Source organism: Curcuma longa, unplaced genomic scaffold (assembly GCF_044706935.1).
Source record: "Curcuma longa cultivar G26 ecotype Majalengka, Jawa Barat unplaced genomic scaffold, ITB_CL_G26_1.1 contig_16531, whole genome shotgun sequence".
NCBI classification, from domain to species: Eukaryota; Viridiplantae; Streptophyta; class Magnoliopsida; order Zingiberales; family Zingiberaceae; genus Curcuma; species Curcuma longa.
This window is the reverse complement of record NW_027430379.1, coordinates 10259-23453: the sequence shown is the minus strand read 5'-3', so window position 1 is coordinate 23453 and position 13195 is coordinate 10259. Positions and strand designations below refer to the sequence as shown.

The following is a 13195-nucleotide window of genomic DNA, read 5'->3' as shown; positions in this document are numbered from 1 at the left end:
AGAAGGTGCAGAGCGGGAGGGTTATAAGATGAACTTTTCTTTCCCATACCTTCCTTACCCTTCTTCTCATGCAGGTTGGGTTCAAGGCAAGGCAATAAAACTTAAAATAATATATATAATAGCCTATAAATATATTTTAAGTTCAATTTCATGCAGTGAGAGTGAAACAAGGCAAGGAATAAAAATATTTTCATTCCTTCCCTACCCTAAATTTTTAATCTCATCAAATTTATATTATGAGGCAGGGCAAGGCGACCTAATTGAGGTGGGGTAAGGGGAGTCTCGACTGGGGGACAAATTGTCATATCCCGTCAAGACAGTGCCATGACGTGGGCATGATGTTGGAAAGGGAATTGAGGGGGAAAATGAGGTAAGTAAATTCATGGGAGAAGAGAAAGTTCTTTCTTCTCAATGTTGAGAACATTTTAGGAAGAAAATAAAGTTGGGCATCTAATCTTCCCAATGTGATCTCGTGTTGTGTTGAGTTGCATAACATCTCATTTCAATAACTGCCAAACTTTGATCCTAATCGACACAATTAATCTCCTCAGATACCACCTACGTCAATCATGTCAATGAGTATCATACTATGCCGATGCTCGGAATGATCAGCACGAAGTGACTTTAAGTTGATGAAAATTGTGGTAAATTGGGTGGAACTAGTTATAATAGTTCGTCATTAGTGTGTTTCTTCGTAACACATGCACTCAAATGGTGGTTGAAGATGAACCTCATGATCTCTTAAGTCTTCTTTACTAGTGTGTTAATAGTTGAGATATCACTGATAGCCTTCATCATCAGCAATGCAACAGTTGCATAAGGTGTCCACATAATGCAGGAGAATTCTCAACCAACAGTTTGACAAACAAGCTCTGTTGAAATTAAATGACAACTTAGGCAATTTCCTAGCATCAATTTCCTACACAACCTCCTCCATTAACTCATATGTGTAAATTATGCTTTGGTAGAGGCCAACAACTTAGCCGATTTATCAAACAACCTTCCTGCAACAATAACTGAGAAAATTGATGATGTACATTGATGTATAACTCATCCAACTTTTGGTCATTAGTGTGATTTATACATTTGTCAGTGTTGAATAGGTTGACTCTTGAATGAAAAAATAACTGTATATGGTCTTATTTAAAGGATAGGCATTTTCTCCTTAATTTTAGCCCTGACACATTGATTTGGGTATTTGTTGGCCCCATTAGGGGGGTTGCAATTGAAATGGAAAAAAATTTGATATCCCCCTATCACTCTACTCTACCAATATGCACATGAAAAATATAAATTACAATTTATGGTTTTAAAAAGCACCATAGACGGTCGCTTTGCTTAGGTGGTAAATAGTAAGCAAGCATTTTAAAAACCAATCTAAGCAGACCACCTAGACAGCCTAGGTAGTCCATTTGGGCTTGTCCATGCAAGTGTATAATAAAAACAAACTGTTCTTTTAAAGTTTTGAATTCATTTATTGATAACAATTAACATAAATCTTCTACTATGTTGTCCAACATCCCACTTCACCCAAGCCTACTACTTCTAGAGATGTCAAGACTCTCTTCGCTCAATGTCGGCTATTTTCCAGCCTTTTCCCAGCCATTTTTCTTCCATGTCTTCTATAGGTTTATTCTCCTTCTCTTATTTTTCTCTTCATATATTCTTAAATTTTTCAGGATTTATTCTTAGCCCTAGAATTTTTCCCATAAATTTATGACTACTTTTGTAATATTTTTACCACTCTTCTCTACAAGGTGATCCTCTTCATAATAAGGTACCTCTATGATTTGCTTCACCATCTTTTTTACCATATCTTTAAGTAGCTTGCATGTTTATCCTATTGTTTTGAATCCACTTAAAACTATGATTTTCTTCACCATCTTTTTTACCATATCCTTTTAAGTATCTTGCATGTTTATCCTATTGTTTTGAATCCACTTAAAACTCCTTTATTGTGTATATGATCCTATTTTAATAATATTTTAATGCTAACTACTTGAGCGCCCACATATTAATCATACCACCTGAAACCAACTTTTACTACCTTCTTGAAATTGCTAAATATGATACTATTTTCATAGATAAAAACTAGTTTGTCAATAGACATTCATACAATATCAATGACTCTATCAGCTCGACAATGAGAGAAGTGGCATTGAATCAAAGATGCATATATCATGTGTTGAACTCTCGCCCAAACTATTGAAGAATTCTATAGCATATGTCGACACAAACCTTTTGTTGAAGAATTGTTGCTATTTGACTAAACTTGACCATTTCCCTATGACTCATCAATTATGAGATAAATGTTGGCTTTGTACTGCTTATTCATACGCTACTTCGAGCATGAAAGAGCTTGAATCTAAAGATTCTTAAAGTCGTCCCCTCTACCCTCAAACTCAGTACACGTATTGTCCCAACACTCAAAATAGAACACTTGCTCCAAACTTGAGCTCTTGTTCATCTTCCTATTGCTCTCAGCTTGTCATCCATCAAGGAATTATTGAAAAACCAACAAAGTTGCAAGCATTTTATGTATTTGGTAACATCAAAATAGTTGCTGACAGGAAGTTATCAAACTCATGTAAAACTTCCACCATATGATACCAAATTGCAATGGTATATTTCTAATGGTGAAGGTTCTCAAATCATGTAGCATGTTTTCATGTGAATGAGGATAGGATTCAGCACCATAGAAGAAACATGAAGATGAAATTCCATAAACTAAAATTTTAAAAACTTGAAAGAAAAAAATATGAACTGTTTAAGAGAGAAATAGGCTAAGAGGAGAGCTATATGAGGGATGGATGAAATGAGAGGGTGAAGGGAGTTTAATAAGGGTGTATCAACCATCAGGCAAGCAAACGTTATACTTCTCTCCTTGACATATGGAACAGCTAGATACAAGGCAATGTACCAACCAGTATGTCTCACTCATAACGGGTGATTATTTAGAGCTACATGGACTACCTAGAATCGGATAGTGCGAAGATTCTGATAAATAAATTTCAGAAACACTGGGAGGTATGGATTATTTTTTTAAATCTAGGCACAATTCAGATCACTATTTTGAGGTTGTAACAACCTTCCACTGCGGTGTAGACTCGCCAGTGAGAATAGCTTCATTGGTAATTGCAGTTCCAGCCAATAAAAGCATATCGGCTGGAACTGTTTTGTCCTCCCCATTCTGACCAGAGCGACCAACAGAGACGACATCTCCAGGAAGAAGATCCGTTCCAGAAAGCTTAACCCACCTAGAGCTCAAAGAGTTCAGTCAGCAATATAATGACTCATTAAAAAAACATCAATAAACCATTATATACATACTTCCCACCACGGTGCACAATCAGCATCTGACTATCAACTCGTACACGTCTGAGCTCAGTCAGAGTTTTTAATCTACCCTTGGCCATTGTGGACTCAAAAAGAAAAAGCATACCTAGTGTGAATAAACTGTAGTACCAGTATTCATCTAAGCACCACAGTCCAACACAGAAGACCTACAACAGAAAAATCAACTGAAAACTGAGTGCAAATAAATTTGCAGTACACAACCTTAGATATTGCGAATACAGTATAATTATACATACTTGAAACACAAAAAATGGCTCCATAACTTGCTCCTTCATCAACTTCTGGAATGTAGGTTGTGGGTAGTCAAACCTATAAAAAAAAGTTAGCAAATAAGAGCAATATGTTGAAACCATTTATCAATAAAGTTTACTATCACGGTAATGGGACCAAGTTATACCTTACCTTTATATTTGTAAATAATAGTAATAATAAATAAAACTGCAATCCAAAATAATATCAAGTAGTAACAATTGAAGTTAAAGTGCACTTGAAAATAAACATCAGTTGTTCTATCAATGGGAAGGAATATAAAGGCCTCACATCGTGCTAGATATAAGGCTTTTATATTTCTTTAAAATATTCAGTGTCTACTTGGTAAGTGAAAATGCAACAGGATCCCCACAAGGTTCACATATCAGTAGAGGGAAACAAACTTCGTATAGCAACAATGCTAGAAGAAAACAACCTTTAACAGTTATTCCTCATTAAATACAAATAGATGCAAATACTCATTATCACAACAATAACAAGACTCATAAACTCCTATTTGGGGTTGACTACAATGATCTTTTCCCATCCAGGTTTCAAAATTAGAAGATCGTATGCAATCAATCCACCGCCTAATTCATATGTGTTATGTGGATAAATATGCAGACCATACTACCTAAGTAGTTGGTATAAAAAATTATACTCATCACTCAAAATATTAGTTAATCTTCCTAAGTAATTTTAACTCTATATAAGTTGCATTCAAAGTTAAGCAATCCATATCTAATGCATAACATATAGAGATGCATGTTAACCTAGGCAATCAATATGAGAGAAAAGGTTACGTGTGTAATCAAGCAATTAAAAAAATGTCTATGTGGCTAAAATTGGCTTAATCAAATCAGTATAGATTTGGACTTTAGCTAGGTATTGGTTAGGTTAGCTTGCATGATACCATAAGTGGATGTCATGTGTCCCTCACCACACAAGCTTATGCTATCTCATAAGTGGATTATGTTGCGAACCTTTTAGAATAATGTTTCCAATCATTGAACTAACGGCTATTTTCCTAATAATATCAAGGTCATCTAAATTTTTCTAAATTGTATCTAGTCAAGCTTCATTTAGTCTCCCTCTATCCAATTGATTCAACTTGTCTAAGTATAGAATTTTTTTGGTCAGACTGTCAAGTGTAGAATTTGTGTGGTCTTCTAAAATGTGTATATCATTATAAATTATTTTATAACAACATTAAAGAGGTTACACCACTTACACCTAACAACTTATGAATGAGAACATTTCTATTCTTTGCTTTCATTTATCCCACCATCCTCATTTATCGACCACTAAAATTTGTGTCTTATTTGTTAATTTGCAAATACAAAACCATATCTAAAGCATGCCCTGATAAATTGTCCAATGGGGCACAATACTTTCACAAAACCTAGAAACATCTTGCCATTTTAACCATCATTCTTATTTAATAATATCTTCTTGAATCTCTCAAGTACTTTAAGTAGATCCATTTGTCATCAAATCCTGCATTGATGAAGTGCAAAAATCAATAATTTAGTTCAAAACAAATTTGTTTCCAGCTTTAGTTGATCTAAGGATTCAGGTGAATTGAATTAATGCAGAGAGACAGAGACTGCTGACTCTAAACAAATTCAAGTATATGGATATTATTAGCTTCATAGCAGCAAAAAACTTACACATTTCGCCCCCACTTGTCAGTTGCACTAGCTACTTTAGCTTCTGATCCATGACCAGTGCTCTTGAGATAATATCCAAATGTTTCCTTTGTAGGGTATGGTAGCTTGCAAAATGTGTTCTTCTCTGCAGAAAAAATGAAGCATTGCTTTCGAAAAACAAAATATATTTCATTAGCATTCTCAGTTGAAGATGCTGATGACCCTACCACCTGCATGAAGACGAACCAATAAGATAATGTTAATATAAGAAGTATCCTGTGAACTAAAGATACTATTATTCTTTGTAATATATAATAAGGCAAAGAACATATTGAATCACTAACAATAATTAGCAAATATATTCTGTATTGCAACATTTTCTAACCAATCATGTCAAAACCTTCAAAGAAGTTTGACATCTTATTTAACAATTGTGACCCAACATTTGTCTCTCACTCTTGTTCTAATGCATCAGAGAGTCAGAGACCAAAGCCTTCGTATATTAAAGGCCTCAAATCAAATCATTTGCATAAGACTATGATAAGGAAACTCAAACAAATAAATGTGCTCAACCCAATTGCCACCAAAATCCAAGATGCATGTATGAATATCTTTTATTCCCTGAATTATGTATTTTGACTGTCCATTTATATGCAAGTGATTAAATTCTCACTAAGTCCTGAAGAACCAAGGCCTGCTGCAGACCATCCCAAAAATGGGAGTGACATGAAGGTCTCAATGTGATATCATTTTAGCCAAAATTTCATGCAGCACACAATCTTGTTACAACATAGTTCATCTCCATAGTATGGATGATAGGAATATTTGGTTCATAGTGTCAGATTCACACATAGGATGGCATTCTAAGCATGGGGTGGTTTCCATTAGTTAAAAATTAAAAGGAATACAGAATTGCCATGCTTGGTACACTCAAGAATTTTTTATTAAATTTAGAAACATCTAAACTTATCAAATTTGGTTCAGCAAATACACCAGTAAAAAAAGTTTAGAATAGAGCATTATATAAGAGGGGGAAAAACTAATCTAATTGGCACTTATGTGGCTCCTTTCCCAGATATATGAGAAGAAAAACTAGTTTTTCATGGTCATGAGTGCCTCATTTCTAATGTGGAAAGCCTCTTTCCTTCCAACTTGTGAAATCCCTTTGCTTCACTCCTCCAGAGCCCACCACTTGTACCTCCTTCCTCTTCTTCTGCTTATCCTCCTCCCAAGTCCATCGCCCACCAGCAAGCCCACCACCACACCATGTGCCCTTCATCCGCCCTTCCTTCTTTCTCTTTTGCTTCTCCTACCAAGTCCATTACCCTCCCATAAGTCAAACACTCGCCGCCCTACTACAAGATGGATGCTCACCGCCTAGCCCTCTATCCCATGAACCTACCATGAGTCTGTTGCTCATCATCCTGAGCCTAATGCCCACCCCTCCTTCCTCTTTATTTCTCCTCCTCTCAAGCCCGATGCTCACCCACCAAAACCCATTGCTCTACTAACGATTGAGGTGCAACAACCATTGGAGGTGCTAACGACGTGAAGGCAAGTAGAACGAGTCAAAGGGGTAAATATGGCTGTGATGAAGGCAATGTTTAAAATTTCGAGTAGTGTCATAGTTTCTGTCTCAGATCAAAACGAAACGATTTCAGTACCATATCGTGTAATGGCTATACAATTTTGATACATTTTTATATTTAAATAAAAGTATACTTATTAATTAAAAAATATTTTTGTTAATATTTGATTACTCTAGATGCCTACTATTAATTTTATATTTCAAATGTTGACTATTGAGTTCATATTTTGATAAAAAAATTCATTTTTGATGATATAATTTTGTTTGAAACGAACATATATTTTTATGTAATTATATGAAATTTATTTATAGGCATTTCATAGGAACTTTGAGCATTAAATATTCTTTTCTTATATTTGGTATGATAAATTAGAAAAAGCTATTAGATTAGATAAAATAATTTAAAATTCTAATATTTTTTATTTAATTTTATTAGTTCAACGTAATTATAATTATTGGAGTAGACCAAAAAAATAAAGACTCAAAATATTTTAAATTTTGAAACCTCAAATATCATATTTAGGTTTAAACTATATTTTAAATTTTATAATTAAATTTACTTAATTTTATAATTATGAATTTTTAAAAAAATAAATATATGAAATCTGATTCAAACAACTGAATTAAATTTGACAATTTCATAAAATCACATTAAAATTTAAAAATGGAAGTTTCTTAATATAAAATGTTACAAAACTTAAAACATAAAAAAAACATTAATGATATTAAATACCAAATTTTATTTTATTTTTTTATTTTTTATATTTGAAATTATTTTTTTAAAAAAAATAGATATCTAATTAAGCTAAATGGAATTAGTATTTTGAGTTTTATAATCAATAAACATGAGTTTAAGGTTAAATAAAGTTTATGTAGATATGGTGATTAAGATCGAGTAGATTCAAACTGAAGTTCAATTTGGATTTATTTTTGTCCATTTAAAACCAAGCCAATCCAAATTGATATATAAGACAATCTAGTCCAACAGTATTTAATTAAGCTAATGGTATTTTTATGAGATTAGAAATTATTTAATTAGGTTATTTATTTATTTTCTTTCTTTTGTTACCATTCTTGATTCATGCAGGCTCATGCCTCGCAAGCCCCGTAGGCCTCCTACCCTCGTAACCATCCATCGCTTACTGCTCGCAATTGTTTGTTGCTACCATAAGTGGTCATTCGCTGTCGCCTACTACCAGAAGCCCCGCCACTCTTGCTGCTTGCAACAACACTTGCCACCAAACCTTATTTCTCCAATAACTTCCTCTCCTCCTTCGATCTTTCTTCTTTACTTTTTTTCCCCTCTCTTTCCTAACTTTGTTACTTGTGCCAAGTGTTTCGCGTGCCTATTAAACAGAATGACAAATTTTGCATGTGCCCAGGATGGCTCGTCACTTCAAACATTGGATGAAGAAGATGTTGAGCAAAATAGGTATTTTGTATTTTTCTTTCCGCTCCTATCACAAGTAAATGAGGATAAATAATCTACGCATAGCCTTTTTGTTTCTTTTTCGCAACAAAACTATGCCCCTAGGTGTGGTTCATCCCTCTACTATCCACTTCTGGAAGTAAATTGAGTAGTGGAAATGTGAAGGTTCGGCAAGCATAACTTTGAAGACTTGAAGCTAACTATTGGGGGTAGATGCAAAAGGAAAAGGGACAAATGGATTAACAGACCATGGTGATTTTTGTCATATGGTTTATACTATGTTGCGTGTATTATTTTGTTAACAAGTTGGTGATGTTTTTAAATTGAATGGTTGTTAATGATTTGAAAATTGCACATTGTTGATATATTACGCTGAGCATGCTTTAGGAGTGTACAAAAAATACTGTAATATAGAACTCTGAATAGTAAAACCAACTCCAAAACCCTCATCCTAATTAACTTAAATTGCCTAACCAATGCATGCAAACTAAAAAATGCACATGCTTCATACAACCTCAAATATCCACATTGACCTAATTTTGTTTCAAAATGTATTTCTTAATGTTAATACACCCATTATGGATCCTCATTTATACACCATTAATGCTAAAACACTAAACATCATATTTAATAACGCATGTGATCCCTATTTACTATGTAACATCTTTACTTTAACTTAACAGATAAATGCCAATCACATAACACTCGTGGTGATCAAATACACCTTCAATTTCACTTCTAAGAAAATATTTTCATCAATATTACATTAATTCTATCTAGTTTAAAGATGGACACAACTTTCATCAAAAGAAAGCATTTAGAATCAATTAAAAGTCAGGAAGTAGCAGAAATATTACATCTATGTGTAAGGTAATATATCTAAAAAGAGAAACAAACGTACAGGTTTCCTTGTATGAAGAAGCACAATTTCTTTTGAACCAGAAAACTTAGAGGGTATTATCTTGCATGCAGTTGCCGAATGAATGTCATTGACCTGATGCAACAAAGAAAACAAAAGAGCATTATCAAAAATTTTGCATGACAGAGGCTACCCCCTAATTCAAAACAATGCACTAGAGGATAAAATTTAAAAACTACCATATTAGACAAAGGACCAAGAATGTAATACAGAAGAACCAGTTATCTCTTATTGGAAGGGCCATGAACAAGACTATATTTTCTTGCCAGTGAATACAAATTGAAGTAATCAATGTAGTTTGAGCATTATTTAAATATGCATCTAGAATCGATTTTGGAATCTTTTCTAGCTAAATCATAATAGGAACCTCTTCAGAGCCAGACAAAAAGTAAGAGCCAACTAGTGTAACAACACAAATATAAATTTTGATTTTAGAACTGTTAGTGCAGCACCAAGTCAAGGAATCAATTTGAGGTACACTATAAAACCTCAAAATTATAGAGATCCACCCTACTATGGAAACCTCAAAAATCAGAACTTTTCCCACACCTTTCTGAACTGAACTAAGCATCTGAAATCCACCGACCAGGCTGTAAAAAGAAACACGAGAATGTGCAAGACCGCGAACCCTCCGAGAACGATGAAAGCGTCACTAAAATCGATGTTGGGAACAACCACGAGGATCCAGATGAAATAGAGAATCGCAAAGGGCCAAATGTCAAGGCGCCATGTCCAGTGCCTTTGCTTCAGCAATTCGACCCCGTCCACCACCTTTCCTCCCACGTGGTACCTCGTCATCCTCTTCCCTTCTTACCTTGAAATGAATTGAAAAAACAAAAACAACCTTCAAACCATAATCAAAACTTTAGATTCGACTGGCTTCGTCCAGATCCGAGATCCGTGAACCAGGAACGAAATCAGTCGAGTTTCAAAATCAGCAGATTAGGGTTTTCGACAGAGAAATGGAGAGATCGAGATCGGCAAAAGTACCTGTACGAGATTTGAGTTGGACCTATTCGACGAGGAGGAAGTCGAAGCCGAAGCGAGGATGGCTTTTCTGCCGTCGGAGATTTATCGTGCTGCCGCCGAGGCGTCGTCAGAAAGAGGGTAGTCTCATTTTCTTCCTTTGGCAAAAATCAAAAGACACCCCATAATTTCATCATAGTCAAAAGACGCCCCGCCCCATATTTTGTTTTTCTTCAAAAAATATCTTTTTACTAATATTATTATAAAAAATATCACCATAATTATTATAAGAAAACTAAAATAATTTTAATTAAAATTCTATCATTTAAATTAAGTATAAAGAATATTTGTAGATTCTCATCAACAATATTTCGCATCGGTCAAAATGAAAAAAAATATAAAATAGGATGCTTTTTTAATATTTCTAAAATTAGAATGTCTTTAATAGATAATAAAAATGAAGGGCCGTTTGTTAATATTTGCGTTCTCCTTTTTCTATGCTTTTAAAAATTTCATTTTACACCTTTAATTTTACCTAATTTCATATGGCGTGTTTTAGTGCATCCCACCAAATTTACTAAAACTTAGATTTACCAAATTTAGTGAACAGAATTTAGATTTTCAATTATGCCTTATCCAACAGAATGAGAATCAATATGAGACCAAAGGCGATACAATGGTGTTGGTGGATTCTTAGTAACGCTATAGTTCGATTTTCGATTGAAATATGTATATATTTTATTTGACAAAAAAATTATGAGAAACAATACAAGTATGATTATTTGATAAATTAAATTATCATCTGGCAGAGCGATAATTACCTAGTAGATCAAATTATTATTTGACGGAGCAACTATGTTGTGATCCATGATATTGAACCCAGATAGAGCACGATACCTTCTAGCGATAGGTCAATTTTGGAGGTTAATTGTCGATGGCCTCAACATAAACACTTTTTGAATTTATCCGGGTGGATGTTGAAAATTTCTATTGAATCTAATAGATCACTTTCAAAAATTAAAAATATGAATTACCCAAAAAAATCAACATGAGAATTAGATTAAATTTACAAATAAAGAATTTTACCATCAAGAGCAACATTAAAATTGCACTCTTTAAACCTTTTAGGTTTTCTAAATCTTGTTTTAAAAAAACACTTTGAAAGGATGTGTTTTTAATGGAAAAAAGGAATCCCGTGAAAATTATGAAAGAGAAATAATTAAAATTGTTATTTTTAACAATTTTTAATTTTTAAAATAGTCACCTCAATCACTTATTATAAACTTGAATTACTTCAAAATCACTTGACTAAACTTCAAATATTACATTTTCACAAAAAGTAAGATTTGGATGGCTATTAGTGCCCCCAGAGTATGATTAAGTTGATTATTACAAGATAGATTTGTTGTAGTGGATAATGATTAAATTTCGATGAAACTGAGACAATGCCTTCTCCGTAGTAACCAACTGTAACTTTCCAATTTACTTCCTCACAAATGATTGTTGAACCGACCGTATGAAACTGTTGTATAGTAAATTCCACCTTTTTATTGCAGAGTGGCTATTAGCACTACTTGCCTATAAAGTAAACTTAGTGTATTATTTTTTTTTCTTTTCTTATCTACATTCAACTAAATTTAAAGTCTAAATCATATATAAGCTATACACTTGGCCAACTAAAAACTATTTGTTGATCATATATAACTTGACATATCAAACAAACCATCAAGTCTTCTAAATCATATTGACATATCTTAAATCTAGCATTGTAATTATTCAAGTACTAATAATTTAGAACTTTCAAAAGTAAATATTCGATAGTTCTCCATGCGCAACATGGGAACTAAATCATTTACTTGAATACCATATTAAAATTCAAACCAGGAATAAGAAAGAATAAATTATTGTTCCTATGGACATAATTGAGTTGGTACGTAGATGATAGATTGCCACAAAAGAGTAGAGATTGAATCTTTAGAAGAATGATTTCTTGGGGAATAAAACCTTTCCCACCTAAAGAGACTGTTCAGTCATTATGATTTACGTTCCTTCAAATCACTATGAGATCCACATTGAGAGGCGCTTGGGATGAGTTGTTATCAACTTTTATCACAAGAAAAAACAAATTCTTTAAACAAAGTTAAACAAACCCTAACTATTTTTCTTATATATAATTTATGATCATGGAACTACCACCCTGAATATCTAAACCCTAAACACACCATGATAATTTTAATTAAATTTAAATACTTTTAACTAAATTAATAAAGAATATTTCGGATACAGATGTAATTAAAACACTATTTTAATATTTTTAAAATAAAAATATAATTTTAATTAAAAATGATAATAAAAAAGTATTTTTTAAAAATTTACCCTTTCAATAATAAAATTAGGAGATGCTAATGTATGTGAAAAGAATAGAATCTAAGGCCGCAAACTTAATCATAATTTAAAATTGACAATTCGATGATTTAAAATTATCCATTCAATATTTTGAAGAATGTCGATTCTTAATCTTAATCGTTTGTTCAAGATGGATACGATTTATGATCCGTCACAATTATTATTTAAAAAATTATAAAGTTATATAAAACAAACTGTAGAATGTTTGTGGAGTGATAAAATTTATGTGATATTTTTATCAATTGCTTAGATCAATGGCTAATCAGTTCGTTATCCGGATCGAATCTGTTTGATCCGGCCTTGGGTTTAACAAAAAAAAAGTTGTTTGTCACAATAGGACAAGAATTTGCACCGTTCGATTTTAAAGTTAAAATTAAATCCAGGCCGTAAATTGAATTAGCGATTTATTTTAGTGTTTAGGATTTAGGGTTTAGAGTTTAGAATTTAAAAATTAGAGTTTAAGGTTTAGGGATTTAGCGACTGTTGATTTTAAAATTGAATGGTTCAGATTTTTATCATAAATTGACGGAAATTTATTGTGATAAGGATTCCAACTGTTAACAAAATCAGAAAAAAAATATATATTCGTTTTTGTGTTTTTTCTTTTTTCTCTGCAGTAACGAGAGGGGTTT

At 32.9% G+C, this 13195-nt stretch overlaps 1 protein-coding gene across 1 annotated transcript in view; it reads right to left on the bottom strand.

Moving 5' to 3' along the window:
• The window catches only part of LOC141816411 (putative manganese-transporting ATPase PDR2), a 28636-nt gene extending 18367 nt beyond the window's left edge, over window positions 1-10269 (bottom strand). Inside the window, exons 1-7 of the mRNA XM_074704193.1 lie at window positions 10182-10269; window positions 9741-10005; window positions 9174-9266; window positions 5277-5485; window positions 3594-3666; window positions 3331-3503; window positions 3089-3257 (exon numbers count right to left, since the gene is read on the bottom strand). Coding sequence (XP_074560294.1) covers window positions 3089-3257; window positions 3331-3503; window positions 3594-3666; window positions 5277-5485; window positions 9174-9266; window positions 9741-9989 — 966 coding nt within the window. The 5' untranslated portion in view covers window positions 9990-10005; window positions 10182-10269. The remainder of the gene's footprint in view (window positions 1-3088; window positions 3258-3330; window positions 3504-3593; window positions 3667-5276; window positions 5486-9173; window positions 9267-9740; window positions 10006-10181) is intronic.
• Between the last annotated feature and the right edge of the window lie 2926 nt (window positions 10270-13195).